We start from the raw sequence: 22,820 nt of genomic DNA, 5'->3' as shown, positions 1-22,820 counted from the left end.
AACTTTTGCACATGCCAAATTATTGTGTTTTATTTTTTTCAAGTTTAAGTTTGTTCACTGCAGGGGTTGTGTTAACTTCTTTTCACTTAGAAAATCAACAAAACATGTAATTTGGCCAGGGGTGCCCAAACGTTTGCATAAATCTGTATTTCATTAAGGTTTACGGTGGTAAAGTTTGGATGGTAATATAAAATGGTCTGTGCCTTTTTGTAAACCAATGTGAACACATATTAAAATTTTCCTCTTTGTGCTCATATCATATTCCAGATATTTCTAAATAAATTCCTGTTTTTTTAGCAAAATTCTGCCTGCTTCAGAACATACTGTAGTACTGTCAAACAAATTTCTAAACAAAATTATAATCAAAAACTCTTCATGCAATTCAACAGATAGGTTTTCATTGATCATACCTTTCAACATCTGCAACTAAAAGACATGACAATGTACTGTATATAAAGGTGAACTGTCATGAAGAAACAGGGCTGGGTTCATGGTTTATTTAAAGCATTGAAATACACAACGTTTTAATGTTAGAGCCACTCGTAGTGTTATTTTTTTGCACCTTTTTATCATGATGGTTTCAGGTCAGGATGTAAATTTTACACTTTGATCATTTGGATTCTTAGTCTATGTTTGAAAGCAATTAACTCAAAGGACATTACTTGTAATAGAATGATACAGCTTTACTGTTTACCACACAACTTTACAGTGTCTGATGCATCTGGAATTCACAGCATCCAGCCATGTTTGGAAAGTAAAGCAGGAAAACAGTGAATGACATATCTTAGCCTCACATTGACCATCTCACTTGGCATACAGTAGAATGGGCCTAAGTCTGAATTAGTCTGCCTCCTCTCCCATGTGTACTTCTCTCTTGTGACCTTGTGGGGTTGTGGTTATTGTGGCTGCAGACTATTTTTGCATACAGCAGGAGACCTTGAAAGAAAAGGAAACAGAAAGATTACATTTGTTTTCTTGTTGTGTGAAACTATATTTAATGTAAAATTCAGATGCTTTCAGGACCACAGTTCAGACTGGAAACTACCCACGTCAAAGTTCCCCCAAATTTCTTCTTGTTCAGAAACTTGCCCATAATGAGGTTTAAAGTTGCACAAATCACTGTCAGTTGCTACTTTTAAGCTGCTCAACCACGTTTACTGGTTTATTAAGGCTCTGAGCACACTGTTCCTTTTGAGACAAGTTAGTTTAGTAACATCAATACTGTGAAAATAACTGACATGCGAGGAAGTGAGTGCACTCAATGGGCTTCATGCTGGAAGTGAGGAATCTTTCTTGGAAGCACTTTTCCATAAAACATTAGAGATTTAACTACTGTCCAACCAGCAGAAAATCCAACTACTACAGAGTAGCTGGAAGACAAAAAGAGCTGCTTAGCATAACTTTCTGGTCGGCCTGGACAACTCTGTGCTGCTCTGAGAAAGCTGAAACAGATTGTTTTTAAAGATATGAGTGATCTTGGGGGGCATGGTGGCACAGTGGTTAGCAGTGCTGCCTTGTAGTATTGGGGCCCTAGGTTCAGTTCCAGGCTTGCAGTGCTATCTGGGTAGAGTTTGTATGTTCTCTCTAAGCTTGTGTGGGTTTCTTCTAGGTCCTCTATTTTCCTCCCACAGTCTAAAGACACATTGGTAGGTTAATTGGCTTCTGGGCTAAACTGGCCCTGGTGTGAGTGTGTGCGTGTCTGTGTTTGAGTCAGCCCTGTGTTGGGCTGGGGTCCTGTATATGGTTTATCCCATCTTGCGCTCATTGCTTGGTGGGATAGGCCGGAAGCCTGATAAAGCATTTAGAAGCATTTTGGATGAATGAGAGATGACCAAAAACACCCCAAATCTCTTATAAATAAGAGATAAAATAGTTTTTCCAAACTGGTACTTCACATAAAGGAAGAAGAACTGAATCTGTTAAAATAGCAGTCCCCCATTATTTTGGCTTACTTATAATTACTGGTATCCAGTCTCTGTACTCACCTGTTTAACATGTCCAGTAGCTGCTGGGTCTGTCTGCTCTTCTTGTGCTGACTTCCATACAGGACTGTCTGAATCTCTAGGCACTGCAATAATAACAACACATTTTGTGCACTGTTTTTGTTCTATGTTTATTGCATCTGAAAACAACAGGAAAGACAAATTCTGATGCCTTACTGCCCTTCTAGTAAATGAACTGACTCATTGTAACAGTACTGATAAACTAGGGTAGTTCACCCTTAAGGAAATCTGTGGCATTTGCAATTTTTGCCAGAGCCTCACTTAAAAAAAAAACTACTGTACTCTGAGTAAGCAATGAGAAATAAAGTACAGTGACCACCAAAAAGAAGACCTTGCCCTTCTCTGTTCAGCACACATACTGGGATAAGGGAGAATTGCATTCCATCTGTTGTCAAATAGAGGGAGCTGCACTACTGTATGTATCCTTCCAAAACTACTGCAGGTTTCCAGGGAAAGGCAAAAGTGCAAACACCTTCTTGAGCAGCTTGTAGGCCTTCTTCATCTCTCCCCCGGCAAGAGTAATACTGCTCATTAGGCTCAAAGTGTCAGCCACTGAATCGCTGTAGTCGCCAAAAGCCTCCACTCTGCGCTGCAGCGTACTGCGGAGAAGTTCGAGTGCCTGCTGTGAATGCAGGAAAACCAGAGTGATCAACCGGCACTCCACGCCAGAGCTCCCAACAGAAACTAACAAAAGGTCACAAAAGTGCCCAACTTTCCCCTTCACTGTCCTGGGAAGCCTTCACAAAAAGACATTGGACAAGGAGATTAGCACTGTGACTAGGAGACTGAGAGGACAGGGTAAATGAAGAGACTCTCTCATTAGTTTAGGAGAAACTGATCTGTTGTTGTCAGGCTAATTAGATATTTAAATCAGTGAAAAGCATGGGCTAGGTCAATCCACTTCAAACTAAAACCTGGAAACAGGAAATGTTAGAAATACATGGGGAAACTTATCAAGCTAACATGACTGAAAACTGCTGGATTCTGTCCTGATGAACAGCTATTTTATTCACACTGTTTCATTAATGCATTTTATATGGAAACAATTATATATTACATAGAGTAAAAATATGTTACAGTGATATAATATGACATACAATAATACATTTTAGAAACTGAGGTTCAACAATCACCAAAATATGTTCCCGATTTTCACATCCTTAAGTGCTACTGTAATTAATTACCTAACTGCATGTATACAGTGCTTCTCATCCCAGAGAATCCCGGAGTGCTTTACACATCCGAAGGAGCTCAATTCATCTACCACAGATGTGCAGCACCGACCTGACGTGCTCTGACACATGGCAGCCATTCTGCACCAACAGCCACACTACATTGCAGATTGTGCGAGCCTAGAGTGGAATTTAGCCAGGATGCTGGGTGATGCTAATGCTATGATGGTATTCTTTCAACCAGGGTCATAGAATCTTTAATGACCACATGGTCAAGACCTGAGTTTAACATCTCACTGGGAAGAAAGCACCTCAGACCGTACAGTGACCCCTGTCAATAAACTGTGCCATTAGTTTGGAACTTCTGGTCCAGAAGGAAGAGTGCCATTTCCAGCTCCATCATTACTTACAAAAGCAAGCTGTTTCCCTTGGTGATCTCCCATCCCATGGGTAGTGACCAAGCCCAGGCTAGCTGAGCTTCTGAGGTCTGATAAGAACACGCTGTATGTTGACCTCATGCAACAATGAGGATTTTTCTTAATTTACAACATTGCAACATTGCTTTGATGAAATATTTAATTAGAGCACATGAGAACAGCCCCTAATTACCTGCTGTCTTCCTGTTTGAATCAGCCAGCTTGTGTAGTCATCCACTACGGGGAATGTCAGAGGGTTTTCTTCTCCCAGTACACTGCGAAACATATTTATGCTTTCCTTGAAATACTGTTCTGTCAGCTCTACAAGAAAAGATTGGTCTCTTAGGACAGAGATATCTCAGCCTCCCAATAACTCTGTTGGACCAAAAAACATCAAACAAATTTCAACAGACAAAGGAAGCTGAAAAACAAAGACACTGTTCTATTTTCAACACTCAGCTAAATGTTGTTTTGTACACGCTCATGTGCATTCAATCAAAGACATTTTTTTTTATTTAAATCACTTGCTTTCAATCTGAATTGTGGTAATGGAATACCAGAAGACAAACATTTTGCAGTTTTATCTTTTTTTCCCAAAATGACCAATGTTTATGGGTTGTGCAGAATATATAGGCCAACTGAACAAAAAATAAACAAATATTATTAATTATACAATAACAGCAGGGAAACAACCAGTGGAAGTAACAGATAAACTCAATATTATGGCTTACTATAGCCATCCCAATCATGTTGTCTTCAAATGGCACAGAACTCATTGGGGAACCAATCAGCTAACACAAAAGTCCAACAACATCAGGACTATATGGCTGCCAGTCTGTACCGACACCTTTACTTAAATCATAATGTTTAATGAAGGTGTTGCTAGTTGTGCAGGGTACATTTTCAGTCCAAACAGTTGGGCATTATTAAACAACATTTGCTCTTGATAGTGAGTGCTCATTTCGAACCATGAAAATAAAACCCACAGTGAAAAGAGCCCAGCCTGAATATTATTATCAGGTTCTATGAGAGGATAAACTCTGTAATACATTAGCTTTAGCTTTAACCCTTAAATTCCTTTTTCCCTTTATAACACTTTTTTCTCATTTGGTAACAAAAAAAAGGTATTTTATGAAGACTAGGAGTAAGTAGACTTTCAGAATCCTGCATGCTTACCGCTACTACGTAAACTTCCTGCTGCAGCATAGCCTTGAGCAAGTAACAAGGCTGCCTGGGCTGTCTCCACGCTCTCATTGAGCTGGGCTGTAGCTATGGAGTGAGCCTGAAGGAATTAAGTCACACGGGTAAGCAAGAAAACACTACACCTCCATCATATAGCCTTTATCTTCATAATGCATATAAGGTTTGCTGAGAAGTTCAAACAACTTTTAGCTGACACTACAACATGGTACGTTCTTTCAGTGAAAGTACTCAGAACTTAGATTTGAAAAAGGCACTCATCCAATCCTGGGGATTGTGTCTGACTCTGCATTACAACAGACGTGGAGTCAGAAGTGGAAGTATCATAGAAGAACTGAAACAAGGAAGCTTGTGTTCACAGAGCCCTGAGAGACCAGAATAAATTATAGTTTCTTTAACACTCTAGCTATTAAAGCCAGAACACCGTTTTCTTACAAGAAGTGGCTAAACAAGGTTTGTGGATCAATTACCTACTATCGGTGAAACAGCTCGGTGGGCTGAGTGGTCCCTTCTCTGTCTATTTTTCCTAAATTATTACTATCTAATGACTGGACACCGTGGCTCCTTTTACAGGGAACCTGGAGGGAGCTGTTCACAGGGCATCTCAGTAATGCACAATATGAGGCGGCAATACGTGAGAGTTTTACATCCTAACTCTGCAGCATGTTGGCAGGCTTGTGGACAGTATGTCCTCTTCGTTCTCTTGTTCTCTTGTCTGGTCAGATCAATCAAAACCACAAACAGCCGGCCTCAGCTGGCCTCCTTACCAGATACCAATTAAAGTCTAGAAAGGCGAAATGTATAGGTTTGCTGTGTTCAGAAACAATGAAAAGTGTTATCTGTTGCACACACATTTTTCATTTTAAACTAAGGCAGTGTTTGTCTTATCAAGAACTTGTACTTGGTCTCAGCTACTGTTAAGCACAGTAGTGTCAAAGACAACAGGTGGCTTTACAGCACAAATAACCTTCATGTCCTTCAGCTCTCCAGCACAAGTGCAAGGTTCTGTCTGATTAGCAACAAAGTATTTGTACTTGAAAGAGCCTAAAAAAACAACGTCATAATTCCTTCATAAACACTATGGAGATAATAAAACAACATCAATTTCCCATTATCTCCACTTGTGCAAAAGACGTTAAAGGCACAATGTGAAATAAAAAGTGAAATTAAGCCCTTTTATGTCCAGTGAATTCAGCTGGTTATTTCAAATTGAAGGCTACAAAATTAGTCCTGAACTTCTTTCTCTTTTCTAAGCAGATTTAGGAACAGGACCAGATATGCAACTTCCACACAGCTCTCCCTTCTCGAAGAGATGCCCAGCAGTGCACCTGCAGCAGGTGTTTGATGGCCTCCTCATGCCTGGCTCTCATTTGCTCTGCTCTTGCCATCTCCTGGTAGATGCCGACCAGCTCTGGACTGTCCTTTCCTCGCGTGGAGCTCACACAGGAAGCTGCTTTTTCAAAGTGCAGCACAGCAGGTCTTTTCTGCTGCAAGGCCACCCTGCAGGGAAAGAGCCACAGGAGTCCGACACAGAGACCGCGGTTTGGATTTGACATTTCCTCAACGCTGGTTCTTCCACAGAGGGCACAAGAGGGAAAGGAGAACAGGAGGCCATTCTTCTGGAGTATCAGTATAGTATGGATAAAATTATCAGCCAACTCAATTAGCAGCTAAATGTAATTATTAATATTGCAGACATACTGACATTTCCTCTGTGAATAACTTATACTGTAAGTGCCTGAACCACAGGTCATTTAATTCAAAATATTTTTAAAATACAATTCAAAATGTTTTCAAGTCAGAATTTATAACACAATTGGCAATGTCTGAAAGATAACTAATAACAGAACAACAGTGACAGGCGTGTTGATGTTCTATGTTAACATTTCTTCACACTACTACCCTGAAACAAGGGATCAAACAATGATAGTACCTAAAATAAAAGTTAAAGTATACCTTATTGATTCTGTACATTTCCTTTCTTGTATGATTTAATTAAGAGGAATTTACGTTTTCTTGAAAATAACCTGTGAACCAGCTGGACACAAGTAGAAACTACATTGTGTTTAAACTGAGTACTGGAAGCCTCAAAGATGTGAAGACAACAGGCAAGTGGATAAATTCAGTGAGAAAAACGACTGGCTGTATGACCCTACTACACATGCTTACACCCCCATTACACAATCTTTACTGTGATGTGTTTGCAGATTATACCTCTGTAAATGTTTGTTAGGAGAGATGCTTTGTTTTGACTGTTTTGCCTTACAATACCCTCAACAAAATATAGACTCTAAACTGTAGATTCTTCACACTGCATAACCCCATTGTTCTACCAAAGGCAAAAAAAGTCTAACTCACTGGTGCCTCAGGACGCAGAGAAACAAGTTACCTGCCCAGGGCCCGTTCCAAGTCTTCCCGGGAGACATTCTGGGCTCGGTATTCTGATCTACACAGGCCCTGGTGTCCCTCATAGATCTTCTCAGCTTTCTGCAGGTTCTGGTGAGCTTCATTCAGGGTAACACAGTCAAGGATAAAGCCAATACGTCTATGCCCCTGCATGTACAGTACCTGTACACTCCCCGACTTCTGGACATCCAACACGCATGCTACTCTGGATTTTGAGCTAAATACAGTAATACTGTGGAAAGGTAATCATTACATGATTCATGGAGCACCTGTATATAAGAATGTGGATTTCTACAGCTATTAAAAACAAAAGAACCTTCATTGGTCTCCTGATTTGCTTCTGATTTCTCCTCTGATCCTGTTGTCATCACATCCAAATATTTACACTCATAACTCCCAGACGTTTCTTTTTAGTTTCTTGAAAGGCACGATATCATTTTGATTGAACAGTATAATTCTTCCTCAAACTGAGTTCACACACTTCCCTAGAGCTCGTCTTGTTCTGACTTCTCTAATCATTGCTGTCCTCCAAAATCTCCCCGCAGAAATTGTCCCCCAGGTCTCCCCCTTTTTTCTCTTACCCCACCAGCACCCTGCCCACAGATTACTTCCTGTTTTCCCCAGTCCACCTCACTTACCCCCATATCCCTGCTCTCTCCTATACTCCTCCACAAGCTAGAAGAAAATTCCATGTTGTCCATTTTGGTCTTTCATTTTACTTTAATGAAATAAACTCTGTGCATTTTCCTTAATAGGTCTGTACACACTGTTGAGGAGGAACAGATATAGTGCGCAAAGGATATTTTTTCTGCATGAGGTGTGCCACCCCAAGGGTGTAGTAGATGGTCATTAAGGTAGGAAGTATGTCTTTCTTCTCCACAAGTTCTGGTAACAGTGTCCCAGCCAGCAGAATGTCTCTGGCAGTCTCAGCATGCTGTTGTGCTTGTGCAGGAAGTCCTACAGTATTTAGATAAACACAAATGCTATTGAATTGATTCATCAGACTCTTTCAAATGTTTTGCAAATTTGTAGTATCGGACAGGATTAGAAAATTGGAAATTAATCCTGTGCTTAAAGGATGGTTAATGCCAGTTCCAATTATTGTCTGTTATTTCAACTAAACAGGTGCCTGAACTTTAAGTGGTTGGGCCCATGTACAGTAGAACTAGGAATAATAATTCGGACCTGTTTTAAATAAAACTTCAGAAAAAACATGGCAGTAACTTCATCGGAATATAATCTGCAAATGAGACATTCTGCTCTGTTCATTCTGGTATCAGGCTAATAATGTAGATCAGAGTGTAATTTCAGGTACGACTTCAGTACCTCGAAGTTTTAAATACCCATAAGCCACATTGGCGAAAGCCTCTGCAAGACGCCAATGCCCATCTCCGTAGACCAGCCTGGACAGTGCCACACATCTGATGAGCTCAGTCATGGCCCGTGACACCTACATCAACACAGGAAGAGAGCATGTTTAACTGTAAAATAGTACACAAAGGGAGCGATTGGTTTGTGCTCCAGTGTAAAACCCAGTGAAAATATCATCTCAGGTGTGGGAGAGGTGAGCCTGAGTGACCTTACTGTAGGTTTAAATGTTCGTAGAGGTGTGGTTAGCCAGCAGGTGTTGTGACGTCTACCTCGTGGCTTTTAATTAGTTGCTCGCAGGCTGTGCGCGCACTGTCGAGCTTCTCTGCCGGAGTAAGACCAGCCTCTTTCCAGGGGGCTTCATCTTTCCTTAGAACCTCTCGGATGCTCCTCGATGACGACGAGCCGTCCTGGCTATGCTTTTCGGGACTGCATCCTCTGCTCTCTGCCCTGGAAATTTCACATAGATTTCACAAAGATTTTAGTGTGATTTTAACACACTCCAGTGTTTAAATACTCTCTGTAGTTCTTCAACGCAGATTATGTATTGTTGCTGACAGTGAGAAGTCCATATACTGTATGATGCACGACTCAAGAAAATTTTAACCTTATCAAGGATGGCTTTTGAAAAACAGTTATAAGTTCTCCCTAACATAATACTCTACCCTTCAAAATATGTATACATCAACATTTGCCTTTATATATACACAAATTGTCCAAAACCCAGCTCTTCTTGACCAGTTTTGCTACTGATTCTTATTTGTTTTACTTTTACCCTTTTTTCTCAAAACTGTACAGATCTGGATTCATTATGTCTGGATGCATGATGAAACAAGCCTACAAAAATAAAACAACAGTAAAATAAAAAAACAAAATTGAAATTGCCTTGAAGAGCAATGCCTGGGGACAGCAGGCAGCAAAGATCAACCTGCTAAAACCATTAATCCATTTCATCACTAGAAGCTTTGGCTGTTGCTATTGCATTCAATTGCAAACTCCCCTTTTAACACCCAATTTATAACAAAGCCTATATGGCGTGTCCTCAGATTTTTACCTCTTACCTCTGTAGATCACTGGCCTCTGTGTCACAGGAGGCAGTCGGAATTGTTATCACTGCTGGTTGCATTCCCCAGATCACTCAGCTGTGCACTTGAAAGAGCTGAAAATGAAATGGCAGCACTATCACGGCCAACAGGTGAAGAAGCTTACCTTAACTACACAAGACACATACCCTACAGTCCTGAACGGGTGATCATACTTCAGCTAACTAAATGAAATATTGCGCAACAGTAACAAAAAGTAATTTACCTGTAACAACAGAAGAACTGCATCAGGTTTTATTACTTTTGTCTTTTCATTTAGGCGTTGTGTATAGCTAAACCTAGAATTTCACTTAAGTCTTCAAAAACGTTACACATCTGTCTACATCATTCAAATGGTAGGTGCAATACTATATGAACTGCAATCCGATTGCTGGTCCATCAAGAATGATCTTTGCTTAGGATAACAGAACTCTCGCTAACATCACGGGAAGAGTGGTGAAAAATGTTATGTAAACATTTTTTTCATTGGATGTCGCCAACGATCACCAAATAACCCCAGTACACGCAATAAAAAGGGTCTCGATAATATCGAGGTTTCTCGGTTTTACGTTAGACGTTGGTCTACCTGGCTAAAGCTGTTAAAATATTGTCTATTGGTACGAGACAAAAAGCATGCAAATTATCATGTAATAAGCTTCCAAGGAAAACATCAGACGACATGCTGCACATCATATTTGAGCGAGGTTTTACTGTAAATATAATTACCAACACGTATTTGCTCATCCGCCTCTGGTGCACTACACGGAAAAGTGCGTCCTTGCGTAGTCATGGCAGCGACTGCAGCCAATTGAATGAGCTAAAACTGGCAGGTTTCCACTGGCCAGGCAAGGAGTCTGTCAAAACGATTTCACACAGTTGCAAAGGCCCTCACACGTCTTTTTTCTATGTGAGGGATTGTCAGATTAGCCTGTGTTTTTATACACACGAGCACTCAGCTGAGCCGTAGTCCTCCTCACAAGGTCTTTCATGAAGTGCAACTATGTGGGAGTACTTCGTTTGTCACACTTTTAAACTGTCACACGAGTTTTGAAAAAAAAACAAACCTGTTTCTGTTGATTTTATTTATGTTAATTAATTATTTATGGTTCAGAATCTTAAGCGAGGACGAGCTGTAACTACATTATACCGAAATAGAATATTGAGGTTGGCCACCAATGGACGGAGTTACAGTATGTTAAATTTTGGTAGGTTTTGTATCTTTCATTTTTAGGGCTTAAGGGATTTATGGTGTTCCTGGAGTTTAACTCTAACGTCTAGATTTCGCCATTAACCACAATGGATGGTTTTTTTTTTAAAACTCAATTTTCATTGCAAGCTCACTTTTGTGTTAAATACCGTCTCTGGATGAACACAAAATATTCTCAAGGTAACAATAAAGATGATTGCATACAATATATTACATTTAGGAACTACAGCCTCACCTGTGCAAAACAGTCTCTTGCAATTGCTTTCATTTGTGTCATTTGCTTTCTCTTAAGGCAGAGTTTTTGTCAGCTATAGGTCTGACGGAGCCTTAGTTACACCTACTGGTGCATAAGAGAAGCTGCTTCTCTCAATATGGTGTAGAAATACATTTTTCCTTCAATAAAAAACACTATTTCTTAAAAAATTAAATATTGATTTTAAATTGACCCAGTGGTTCTGAAACCTTTCAGTTTTAATACATCAATAACATTTTGCGACTTATAATGTAGCCTACAGTATGTTGCTCTTTAAGTATTCATAAATGCTCATTTGCAGGACCTAAACATAATTGAAATATAGCAATTTATTAAAATGGATTGTTTCTTACCGAATATGATCAACAGTGCTGTTACATGCAACCGGTGCTTTATTATTTTTTACATCTGTATGAGAATACATGAAAGAAATTCAGAAGATTTAATTGTTTAAGCTCAGCTTCTACTGAGACATGCATATACTGTACAGTACAGCACAACGACCAGCGCCACCTCTCTTGTTACTCCTCGTCTCAATAAGTGCCCTTTCGGAAATTATGTGCACGCATGTTGTCACCATCAATTTGCTTAGTGAATCACCAAAATGGCCTGTTAAAATGGTCTTTTTTTCCTTCTTCTTGTGGTTATTCGTGAAATGTAAAGCTGGTCACGGTAGCATGCAGTTTTCTCAAAAGAATAGAGAGACATTTATGGGAATTAGCAGCATGAATACACAACATCTTAAGAGGACGAAAAACATCCTTTGATAAAACAGACATCAGCAGCAGTCTTAGTCCCCAAGGTGTCTGGGATGGTTTCTTAATGAACGTAATAGCTGCTTGGGTTCTCTGGGCATCTTATGCCAAGAGTCTCCTTCAGCTTCTCTTCATCTGGTTGGAGCTCTGTGGAATAAAGCAGGCTGTCTACGATGGCTGTGGACAACAGTGGAGTGGGGTATCGAGACTTGATGGTGCCACCCTTTCCAATCACCAGCACGGTGAAATATTCCCTGCTGATCTTGAAGTGTTCCCTGAAGCCATTCACTATGTCCGGGGAGAGTCCTTCCTCTCTCGACTGACCCGTCCCTGCAGGAGAAGGCAAGAAAGTGACCGGTCAGGCACTGTGCTTGGTCTTCAGTAGTTCTTCTTGGCCGAAAGAAAAGATGGATTCCAGACCACAGGAAAAGCTTTTCCAGTGGTCAGTCCACACTGATTCTCCTGAACGCATTGATTGCATGCATACAAGGAGAAAGTAAAATAAGAATTTTCAGTTCACATGGGCCTTTTCCTCTCTATTAAAAATGATTACAGCAGGTGGTAAAGACTACTGTTTTGCCTTCTTCAAACATTAATTTGTATTATTTTAACACACAGACTTAGCACTTACATAATTCCACTAAAGCCCCCTTTTGAGTTTTCCTAGAAAACTGATTATGATCGTACAGTGTTCCTGTTAAAGGGAGAAAATGCTGCCATTGCTTGTTTACATAACAAGAAAAACACTGGTATTGCCACTGAACCCTTGAGCATCCTGAACATTTCCAACAAGGTGCTCCAATCTGTTCTCACAAAGAAAATGTATCTTAAAGAAAAAAAGCCCAATAGACTAGATGTCACGCCCTCTGCAGCCAGAGGGCGCTCCTTCTCTGTCCTGTCCCTAGTTTCCGGTCTGCTGTTCTTCCTGTCCCTCTCTTTCCCTTGGGCTATATATTTCCGGGTCTTGCACTCTGTCCTCGCTCAGCATTGACGTTCGGATGTCCTGAGACCCGCCTAGCACCAGGGCGCCCCACGTCCGCTCCCTGAGGGCATAGGTTTCTATACGGCATTCCTGAACTCTTTGCACTATGAGCCCGGGCCTTTTTCCCGTCTCGCCGCTACGCATATGGGTCTTTTTCCGCTCTCCTGCTCCCCACGGTTAGTCCCTTTGGACGTCCGTGACACTAGATATATTTCATAACGAGGTTAAGAGTTTTTTAATGTCTTGTGGCTAATGTATTTCTCAGACGGTCTGAACTTATAATGTATTGCATGAGATGTAGAGAAAATGTTTTCCTCAGTATGTACAAAAACTAAGCAAGAAGCACATGTCATATTATGAAAATATCACAGGTTTTTCAAAATAAACTGCAGCTCAAGCGTGGTTGTGGTAATCAGACGAAACATACTGTCAGTGGCTGGGAGGGATGTCCCCTGGCTGCATTGTCAGAGATATTGAGATATTGAGATGTTTTTAAACTTGCATTACACCGCAAATACAGAGACATTAGATTAACAGTAATGATAAAATTCTGTTTGCTTGTATTGATCCTTGCCTGCAATGAGAGACTGTGAAAAGTATGATGAGCAAGAGATCATCAGAAGTGATGTTCAAAGGAACATCAATAGGTATAGGGCTATTGGTTTAAAACCATGTAGTGGGATATATTCACTAGTCTACAGGTTACAGTGCCGGTAAATACTCTTATCTGTACAGGTACAGACACAAAACAGACTCACCATCAAGAGGAAACAACTGCAGAGAACCAGCAGCCCGAGAACCATCACCTGTTAGTATCAGCAGCGCAAAATGATGTAACCCTTCAGAGACACAAACATCAGATGGATGAAATTTTGTGATCGATCAACTAACAGTCCACTAAGCAAAATGGGAGCCCAGTCTCCAGTTTGGGGACCTTTTGATGTTCTTCCATTTGATAGTTGTTGCCTGTAAAGCTCTTCATCTTAGCTCCTCTAACAAGATGTGTTTACCAAAAAAACAATTAAATCAGACAATCTGAAATATTTCTCACCCAGAAAGCAAGCCTGCCCATGCAGGGATGCCTTTTGCTGCTGGAAACTGTCATCTTCTTCTGTTGGGGAGGAAACAATCAACAGCCGTCTTTCGGCAGCAAATCTGATAAAAAGTATAATTTTTAACATCCATTTATTTTATGCCATATACAGTACTTTACAGTAGAATACAAAAGGTATCTGGTATTTTAATGAGCAAGAAAAGATGATGAATTCAAATACAGGACAGACAAAGGGATTTGAAACAGCCTGTGCAGATCATAGGAGCCAATGATGCTTTCTTCATTTCTAATCGCAAACACTGGTTCCACTGAGCACATAACCTACTACGCTTCAAAAATATGTATATGTGGCTGTTGAAGGAAATTCTGACAGTTCTGATAATGTACAAGTAGTTCCTTTAGGCAACTACTTTACTTTTCTTCTATACTGCACCTTTATAAAACCATCACTGTTCTTTTTGTCATTTGATATCTCTGTCCAAAAGGTTTGGGAGCTCACGTACCTCGACAGGAATGTCTCGGCTTTGCTTTGATTGTCTCGTTCCTTGCAGGAGACAAAATGCCTTGTTTCCCCCTCGGCCTCAGCCTGCCTTGAGGGAAACGTGTCGATGTAGTCCATCATCAGTGGTATGGAAACGGGCACGTTGAAGAATTGCTAAGAACAGAAACCAAGCAGTGGCATTGGCTTGTGCATTTATTCAGACGCCAGTGTCTTTACGTATAAAGTCTCATAACATGCACAGCAGATAACCATAACCAGTAACCATAACTACTGAATGATCATAACCAGTCCAACAGATATTGCTGATCCTTTACAGAGTATCAAGTGGCGTGACAAGGCAATTAGGGGACTATGGCTCCAGGATGCAGAATTGTCTGGAGGGCCTCACCCAAGTGACAGCAAAGTCAGTCAAATCCTGAGAGGGTACAGATTTTATCTGAAGATTAATGTTTAACACAACTTATTAACTTTTTTATTTCCCTTCCAGTTGCTCATTAGCTCAAGCTTTTGCTCCTGGCAGAAGTCCTGTAAGTCTGTTGCATTTTTTATAAGAAACCATTGAGTGGCACAAAACTTGGAAAACATTTTATACAACTTTTGTTACATTACACCAGGCTGGAAAACTGGCTTTGCAGTAAATTGGTTTTAATACTGGTAGTAAATATTAAAATAAAAAAGGTTCAACTTTATTTTCAGAACCTGAGAGTACAAAGACTAGAGTGTGAATTCAGTCTCAAATAAATTTCATGTGCTTGAGAACTCCAGTGAAGATACCTTACCTATTTGTTATTGAAATATGAGAGCTGTTTGAAGTGTTTGCCTAACTGATATGTAAACAATAAAACATATAAAATCTGTGTGAAGAACAAAACCTAAACCACAAGACTATTTCTCCATTAATCTAGGAAGCATTTGTTTAAAAGGCTGGTTTCAGCAAAGGTGATTTTTAAGGGATTGTGTAGTATGGAACTGTTACCCAAATGACAAAAAATAATAGTGCAGACATAAAAATGATACTTTTGTGAGTAGCCTTAAGAGTTGTTCAGATGTCAAATGCTGGATTGTGTAGAAAACCTAGAGCAAACCTTAAAAAAAATAAACCACTTTGATGATAACTCCCAACGTACCTTTGGTTCCAAATCATAGTCCGTCACTGTCATGAAGAAGGTGTTATAAACTATTCGATACTCCTTGTGAAGCTGAGCGATCAGATCACTAGATTCCTCTGGAGGTGAGTCAGGTGAAAGATCAGCATCTTCAACAAATAAATTATTTTAAGGTATGAGTTAAATCCTTGTCCATGAAACAAGGCAGAAGCAGGTTTCATCAGCCTGTTTCATGTCTTCTAGTGGTCTTGCTTGATTTTCTGTTTTTGGGGGGGTGCTGCGCTGCTTTTTGGGGTTAGAAGCCTGTTTGAAACCTATGTGTTAATGCGGGAAGGATGTTCATTGATGTATTAGAGGTTTGAGACAGATAGTTTGTGTCTATGGAATGTGGTAAGTCACACCATTTTCTAGAGGTGCAGGTTTACGGCTTACATGTGACCTTTCTCAGAGCAACAGCGTACAGAGTTAACACAGATGCATACTGCACACAGTGATAACAAAGAGCTGCAGCAAAGACAACACCTTCTACAGCTCAGTGTTGCATTCTGTAAAACTGGGCTTAGCTTGGAATTTCTGATTCAGAGGGAAGGGCTCCACCTACTGGACTGGCAAAATCACTCCCAGCAGCAAACTGGTGTTCTCTGGGTGACACTGAACCACATTCTGTCTAGGCAGTGGGTGTAAAATACAAGTGCCATAGGGTCTTCTAGTTTTCAGTCCAGTTCAATCTCTTAATTTCTCTAGACCGCTGTGCTCACTGAAAAAATACAGCATATGAACAAGCGACTGTCGTTAACTAAATTTAGCTTTATCAGTAGTGTGTGGGATTGTTATTTTTGGATACCTGCACATGAAAATGTATTATTATTTTTGAATATGGCAGTGTAGTTAAGTACAGTTGCATGAAAGTATATTGTTATTTTCAGATATGTGAAAATGCATTGGTATTTTTAGATACACGAAGGTTTGGTGATTTTGCACAAACAAAAGTGTATTGGATGAGTTGTTTGACACCCATTAAAAATGTGTAACACTTCTCTCATCTTTTTGGAGCTACATCTGTCAATCAGCAAGCAAATTAACTCCTAGTATAAAAATTCAACACTAAGATGACAACAGACAATATTCATAGCTTTGAATATAACATGGCAGTGAATATTGAATCTGATAAAACTGTTTATCCATTGTGAGCTTTGAGCACAAGATAGTAAAACATACTGTAAAACCTTTTTCAATATTCTAGGTTTCTGATAAGAGAATAGCTCATTCAAGTATACTGAAATTGTCTTCACAATCCAGGAACACAATCAAGGAATTTTTATGGTCTTCACAGTCTCTTCTAGTCCAAATGTGTCCTTGATCATTTCATTAAATCCTGATTTCAACCTCATAACCAAAGAAAAATGGTGCTAATTTTAAATTGCTCTCTCAACTGAAAAAGATGTAACTGGAAAACAACTTTTCAGGAACAGAAAACAATTTAAAAGGTCTTAATCAGTTATTACTTCAATTAAGAGCTCAATGAAGCAAGTGGAAGTTTGGATGGGAAAGCAGCTCATAATAGGTGCACTAGAACCAGAATTGGAAAGTTCTGTTGACATTAAGTCTTAAATGATCTAACAGCTTAATCTAATTCAGTGTCATAGCAGAACCTATCCCGGCAAGCAATGGGTACATGGCAGGATTCACCTTGGGCAGGACACCAGTCCATTGCAGTATTTATGATAATGCAAAGTAAAAAACAATTAAAGTAAAATAAGATTCTAGTTCATTCTGTCTGTTATTTTCCCGAATGTCCAGTTTGTGGTTTATAATGATAGGATCTCTACTCTGAGTGATAATGCACCATTCAAACATACCTGCTAGATGATGCTGTAGCTGTACAGAGCCATTGTGCTCAGAGCCCAGAACAGTTACAACAGAGATCTTCCTTGCTGCTAGCTCACAGCTGTATTTTACACTTTCATCTCTTTGTTGGATGTAAAGTGGATTGTCTTCACTGGGAGCAGCAATGATCTACAGAAAGAAAATATTTATGCATTTTATTGCTTTCTTTTTTTTAGTTTATTGCTCATTGCTAATTCATAAAATGTGTCACATAGTTCTTGTAAAAATACACTGACTTCCACAATTACATCTACAGCAGGGAGTTCAAAACACAGTTTTGCTTAGTGTGATCAATTGTTTTTCTTTGTTATTGTCTCACTAGATACTCATGGGTTTACATGACTGATGTTTTTAAGGAGTTTGAATTCTTACTTTTAAGCCTTGAGAATGACCTAAGTAACCATTTCATTGCAATCAAGTCTGCCAGACTACCATGACTTATGAAACCATGCATAAAATACCAACAAATTCAATTATTAAGAAAGCTTTTTCTGGTAGAATGTCTTTGGTATGGGTATAGCCTATGTTTATCCTTACATTACTGCCTGTGCCATTAGAAATCCATAAGATGTTTAAAAATGTGACTGAAAATTAGGTGGATCATGCTGTTCTCAACATTTTTTCACATAAAGTCCGCAGCAAATCTCTACAACACATACTCTACACAAAAGCCCTGGTTTGAGAAACACTCAATTAATGTTTGGTCAGAGGAGGGAAGTGTGTCTGTGTGCAGACTGCACAGGAACAAGCAGAGCTTAATTCCACATTGAAAAGTAGAAAGGGAGGAGAAAAATGTTTTGGTTATAGAGCCTTCTTCAGGTGTGTAATGCATTTTTGGTCGTGCAGATCCGATGAATCTTTGGGATTTTTGTGAAGAATCAGAAATCTAGATTTTCTTCCCAATATGTCCTGCACTTTGTTCCTCAAGACAGCGTTCTTGACTCCCAGCCTTCTCTGACACACCTAAAATATGCTCTATAGCTTAAAAAGTTTTTTTCTTCTTTCCTGTTCCTTTTCTAAACAACTATATATTAACTAGACATTTAGAAATAACTGAATGTGTCAGCATAGACATGTAGACTATAAACTCTAAAAAGCTTCATCAGAAGTAGATTTTTCCCAACCTAAGGGTCATTATACAGACAGCTGTGGAAGAGCATTCACTTGACCAAGGTCAGGCTAATGTGTGGTGTGATTACTAACCTTAGACAAACGCCCTGGTGGTAGCAGCGCAAACGTGTTTTTTTAAGACCCTATAGTCAGTTAACAAAATTAAACTAAAGAAAGAAGCTCTGATATTTTTTTTCTTACCAGAAGTCTCCTCTTATTCTTGAAACTCTCCAAAACACTCAGATCTGCCTTGCTGTCCGTAGCCCTCCGGGTTTTCTTCCTGCCTTTGCGTCCCTTTTTTTTACCCTTCTTGCCTTTCCCTTTGTCTTTTTTCTTGGAGTCTCCCTTTCTACCTTTTCCTGACCTTGCTGGAGCACTTTCAGCAGTTTTGTCCCTGCTGGGATCAGTCGTGTTTTTGTCCTCTCTGGAAGAGAAGTCATATTCACTCTTTTCTTGTTCGCGAGTTGTGGTGCTTTTCCCAGCTTGGTTAGCTGATGCTTTTTCCAGAACTTCATCAGAACTAACTGAGGAGGGAACAGCTTGTGAGCCCTCGTTCTTCTCATTCTCCGAAGGAACAAGGGTGCTGTCTGTGTTCGCCGAATCTGTTAATCCTGGCTGCTGTAGGGGAAGAACAGGGTCTGTCCTTGTGCCCTGCAAGAGCCACGTTTCACCCAGCTTTCTGTTATGGTGTAATCCTTTACCATTGTTTTGAGATTCTGGTGATATCTGGCTTATTTCTGCAGTGTTCTCAGACCTGGAGTGATTTCTGTTCATTTTTGGTTGCGCAGATATAGTGCGCTGAGGCGATGCCTCTTTGGAACTCTGACGAATCACAAATCTAGATTTTCCTCTCAATATGTCCTGCACCTTGTTCTTCAAGACATCTTTCTTGTCTCCCAGCCTCCTTTGTGTGAAGCTCACAGAAGTAGAGTTGGCTTGTCTCAGAGGACTGGAGACTCTCACCTTTCTTGTGATTGGGCCTTGTCTCCTTGCCACTGGCCTCTTAGGAACTCTGCATCTTTTGAAGGCTCCTCTCCTTGTCAGCTTTTCTACTTTCCGTAAAGGCAGTTGGTCGATGGCTTCCAAGACAGCTTCGATTCTAACAGGGTAAGGGAAGCGCTCTCCAACCTTTAAGTTCTTCTTTAAGACTAGCATGCCAAATGTTCCATCCTGCAATGACAAATAGCGCAGCAGTTCAGAGACTGTATCTGAATCAATCGCCTCTTCTATGACCTCCCCTTGATAGGTTGTTCTTCTGATCTTGCCTTCCATCATGGCATCTTGAATGATGATTACAATGAAGGTGTCCCTCTCTACCAGGCGGCAGTTCAGCCCCGTCGTTTCTTCTATTTGCTTTTCCATCATCCTGAAATAGTGGTCAGCGGAGGAAGGAGCTGTGATGACCCAAAGGCGATTTTTACCAGAAAAGTTAGCCAAAAAATCCATGACTCTTGTGGCATGAGGATTTGGCGGCCTTGAGGAGGTGCTCTCCTGTGCTTCATCATCTGACACACGTTCCTTGCTGGCTGTTCCACGCTTCCCAGTGGGCTGTAAATTAGGCACCTCTTCCCAGGGCTCGTCTTTTTGACCTGCAGTTATTGCAAGATCGCTGCTCCCCAGGGAGAACAGAAATAACAGCATCAACAGGCTCCGCATTTTCAGCATAGCGCTTATGCTTGACTCCAAGCAGTAATACATTACAAAGTTATGCTCATCTTGAGGAGCACAAGTTTAGAATTTTGTAGGGGTGCCTCTCTTAGTCAGAGTACAGGAACAAACCCTGTTTCAGATTAAGGTCTGCCTTTGTTTCAGGAAACTCCTGGAATCTGGAAGCTTCAAAGTGATTTTAGACATTGCAGACTGAATGTTAATTCAAGATGGTCTCAATCTATCAGTCCGTATTGCCTTCGGTTACGACTCCAGCTGGGGTGAAGCGGGACGATGAAAGTGAAGGGAAGTCCTGTGGAAGCTGTATTCTGAAACCTGAGACTCCTACAACCAAGAAAGAATGCTGGGACCTCCTACAACTAACACAGCACAGCAAGAAAATGCCTACAAAAAAGCCTGTTTGACTGTTGAGAAGTGTTAGCTTTAACCCTAAGGAAACTCCTTGGTTCAATTTTACAAAAATAACATAACTGAATTCAGTTTGTGTTTTGAAAAAAAAAAAGAACAACCAAAAACCAACCAGTGTTTACCAACAGTTGTGATCAACAAAGTGAAAAAAGGATAAGAAGAGATGAGAGAGACCCAGCTCTCCTTTAAAGGAGGTTTCTTTTTCATAATGAAATAAACAGTTAAGGTAAATAAATCAATGATAACGGACAGTCCCATCACACATTGCACTTAATAAGAGTTTGCTTTATTTATGACACAAATCAACATATTACAGTAGCTTTGGTGTAAAAAAATGCACATTGATGCTTCCAAAAATTTACTATAATATATTTAACATACACAAAAAAGGATTTGATATTCGATAGTTCAAGCGTCCACAACCCCTCCAAAAAATAACACTACAGGTACTGTACAGTCTGTAGTAAAATGTTGCTTTCACTCCTTTTCTGCTCAAAAAACTGTATATTGCCAAGAATCACAAAATATTTAAAAGGTACATATTTCAGAGCAATGAAGGGGTTAATTCCTGTAATTTTCTTAAATAATCCCACATCTGCAATTCATTACTAAGCCTGATCTCTGTGAGAGGGCCAACAAAGACACATGGCGCACTACACTCGGGAAGAGCTTTTTACAAGCTAGCCTCGCATTCAACTGTACATATTGATTTTCTAGTAGACAATGTAAACAAAGAAAGTCTGACCTTAGACCCATTGATTTCTTAAGTCAAAATTTTTAAAGGAAAAAAACACATCTGGGAATATTTTAAAAGGATTCCTTTGTACAACTTAAGCAGGAAATAAAATGTTGTTCTTTGTCATTTTCCTGCATGGATTTTCCGATTACAGATTACATGACACACCCACCAGACTATAGTCGTGCAGGCATAAGAAACTGTCGATATGTTAAGCACAAATAAAGTTACTGAAGGTGTCTTTGAATCATTTATAATTGACATTTGCAGATTGCATTGGTATAAAACTCATGCATGAAATGAGTCTGAAATGAAATCTTCTCAAAAATATTCAAGAATGTGTGATTCAGCACCTATTTCAATGCTTACGTACAGGTATGGTCCAGATGCCGTGTTCCAAGTACTGTATGATTCCTGCACCTGTGTGCAACATGCCAAAAGCTTGGAAAAAGCAAACACTGTGCTGACTCAAGGCCAAGAGCGAAACACTCCTCATTCTTCTCGCATTACCATTACAGCACAGAGCCGTCCCCAGTGTCCATTAATTACTAGGAAAGCTGTGAAGGGTCAACACTGGAGAAGACTGTCAGAGCCACCTGATGAGTCAGCTTAAGATGCTTTAAATGAGCTGTTTAATAAAACCACACACCAAAATGAGACACAAAAGTAAGTTATTGAATGAAAAATTAAGACCATATTCTAAAATGTTCTTATTGTTAATCTAAATATAGATAAACTTGAGTCACCAAAAGAAATGTTCCCCTCTTAACCTTTAGCTTAATCACAACATATTTAGTTTGCAGTCACACTACACATGTCTTCTCAATGCATTATAGTCTAGTCAAAGGAGGACACATGAGTTTGCCTTTATACTTCTTCAAAAGAGACAACTTGTGTATTACACTACAAAGGCAGGTATTCGTGCAGGAAAACAAAGACATTAAGTATCAAGTGTCTATCAAACAAACGTAGCTGTGATCTTCTGTCCCTAGAAACATCACCTGCTGCTCCCAAGACTTTGGAAGCTGTGAATTTAGTAACATTGAAGCTCTAACTGTTTTAACTTAACTGTTGTTCTCATGTACAGAACGCAAAGTTACTTTCTGAAAGATAACATATCAAAATCAAAGCAACCATTGGATCCTTCAAAGGAAGAAATTGACATAGTTAAATCTGTGTTCATGCATCAAAACAGTGATGTAAAACAGAGGATTTCAAGTTTGTCTGACTGTAGGAAATCACTTTCGTAAAGGATTGCCAGGTCTAGCTACATACTGTATGTATTATAATTAATTTTATCATTCACTATAAAAATCTATTAAGGACAACTGTAGATCAACACACTCGCCATAGGTGTCATGAGAGTTAAGTCAACTGTGTGAGTTTTTAGCATAATTAGATGGAAATTGAAGTTTCAGTCTGGTTCAGGATACCCCCTGAACAGTCTCTGAGGGATTTCCAGGATCTCTGGTGGAAAAATCAGTGATATCAAGTGAAGACAATTT

General features: G+C 39.8%; 2 protein-coding genes across 2 annotated transcripts; both read right to left on the bottom strand.

Annotated features, from left to right (window-relative positions):
- Positions 1-795: 795 nt before the first annotated feature.
- LOC148838125 (tetratricopeptide repeat protein 23-like) lies at positions 796-10,461 on the bottom strand. The gene is made up of 12 exons (XM_088912042.1): positions 10,374-10,461; positions 9,627-9,724; positions 8,838-9,015; positions 8,524-8,647; positions 8,001-8,154; positions 7,181-7,306; positions 6,120-6,291; positions 4,768-4,873; positions 3,785-3,912; positions 2,476-2,625; positions 1,986-2,068; positions 796-936 (listed from the first exon to the last, which is right to left on the bottom strand). Exons 2-12 carry the CDS (start codon positions 9,689-9,691, stop codon positions 897-899), a joined length of 1,326 nt encoding a protein of 441 aa, XP_088768168.1. The 5' UTR covers positions 9,692-9,724; positions 10,374-10,461; the 3' UTR covers positions 796-896.
- A 1,267-nt stretch (positions 10,462-11,728) lies between these two features.
- Positions 11,729-20,254, bottom strand: ccdc80l2 (coiled-coil domain containing 80 like 2). Its single transcript, XM_088911431.1, has 7 exons — positions 18,705-20,254; positions 17,366-17,522; positions 15,528-15,655; positions 14,402-14,553; positions 13,896-13,999; positions 13,603-13,683; positions 11,729-12,192 (listed from the first exon to the last, which is right to left on the bottom strand). The coding sequence occupies exons 1-7, from the start codon at positions 20,199-20,201 to the stop codon at positions 11,927-11,929; spliced, it is 2,385 nt and encodes a 794-aa protein (XP_088767557.1). The 5' UTR covers positions 20,202-20,254; the 3' UTR covers positions 11,729-11,926.
- Between the last annotated feature and the right edge of the window lie 2,566 nt (positions 20,255-22,820).

The sequence above is a fragment of the Atractosteus spatula genome, chromosome 3 (assembly GCF_055471065.1).
Source record: "Atractosteus spatula isolate fAtrSpa1 chromosome 3, fAtrSpa1.hap1, whole genome shotgun sequence".
Taxonomy (NCBI): domain Eukaryota; kingdom Metazoa; phylum Chordata; class Actinopteri; order Semionotiformes; family Lepisosteidae; genus Atractosteus; species Atractosteus spatula.
The sequence above is the reverse complement of the archived record's forward strand: the minus strand, read 5'-3'. Positions and strand labels throughout refer to the sequence as shown.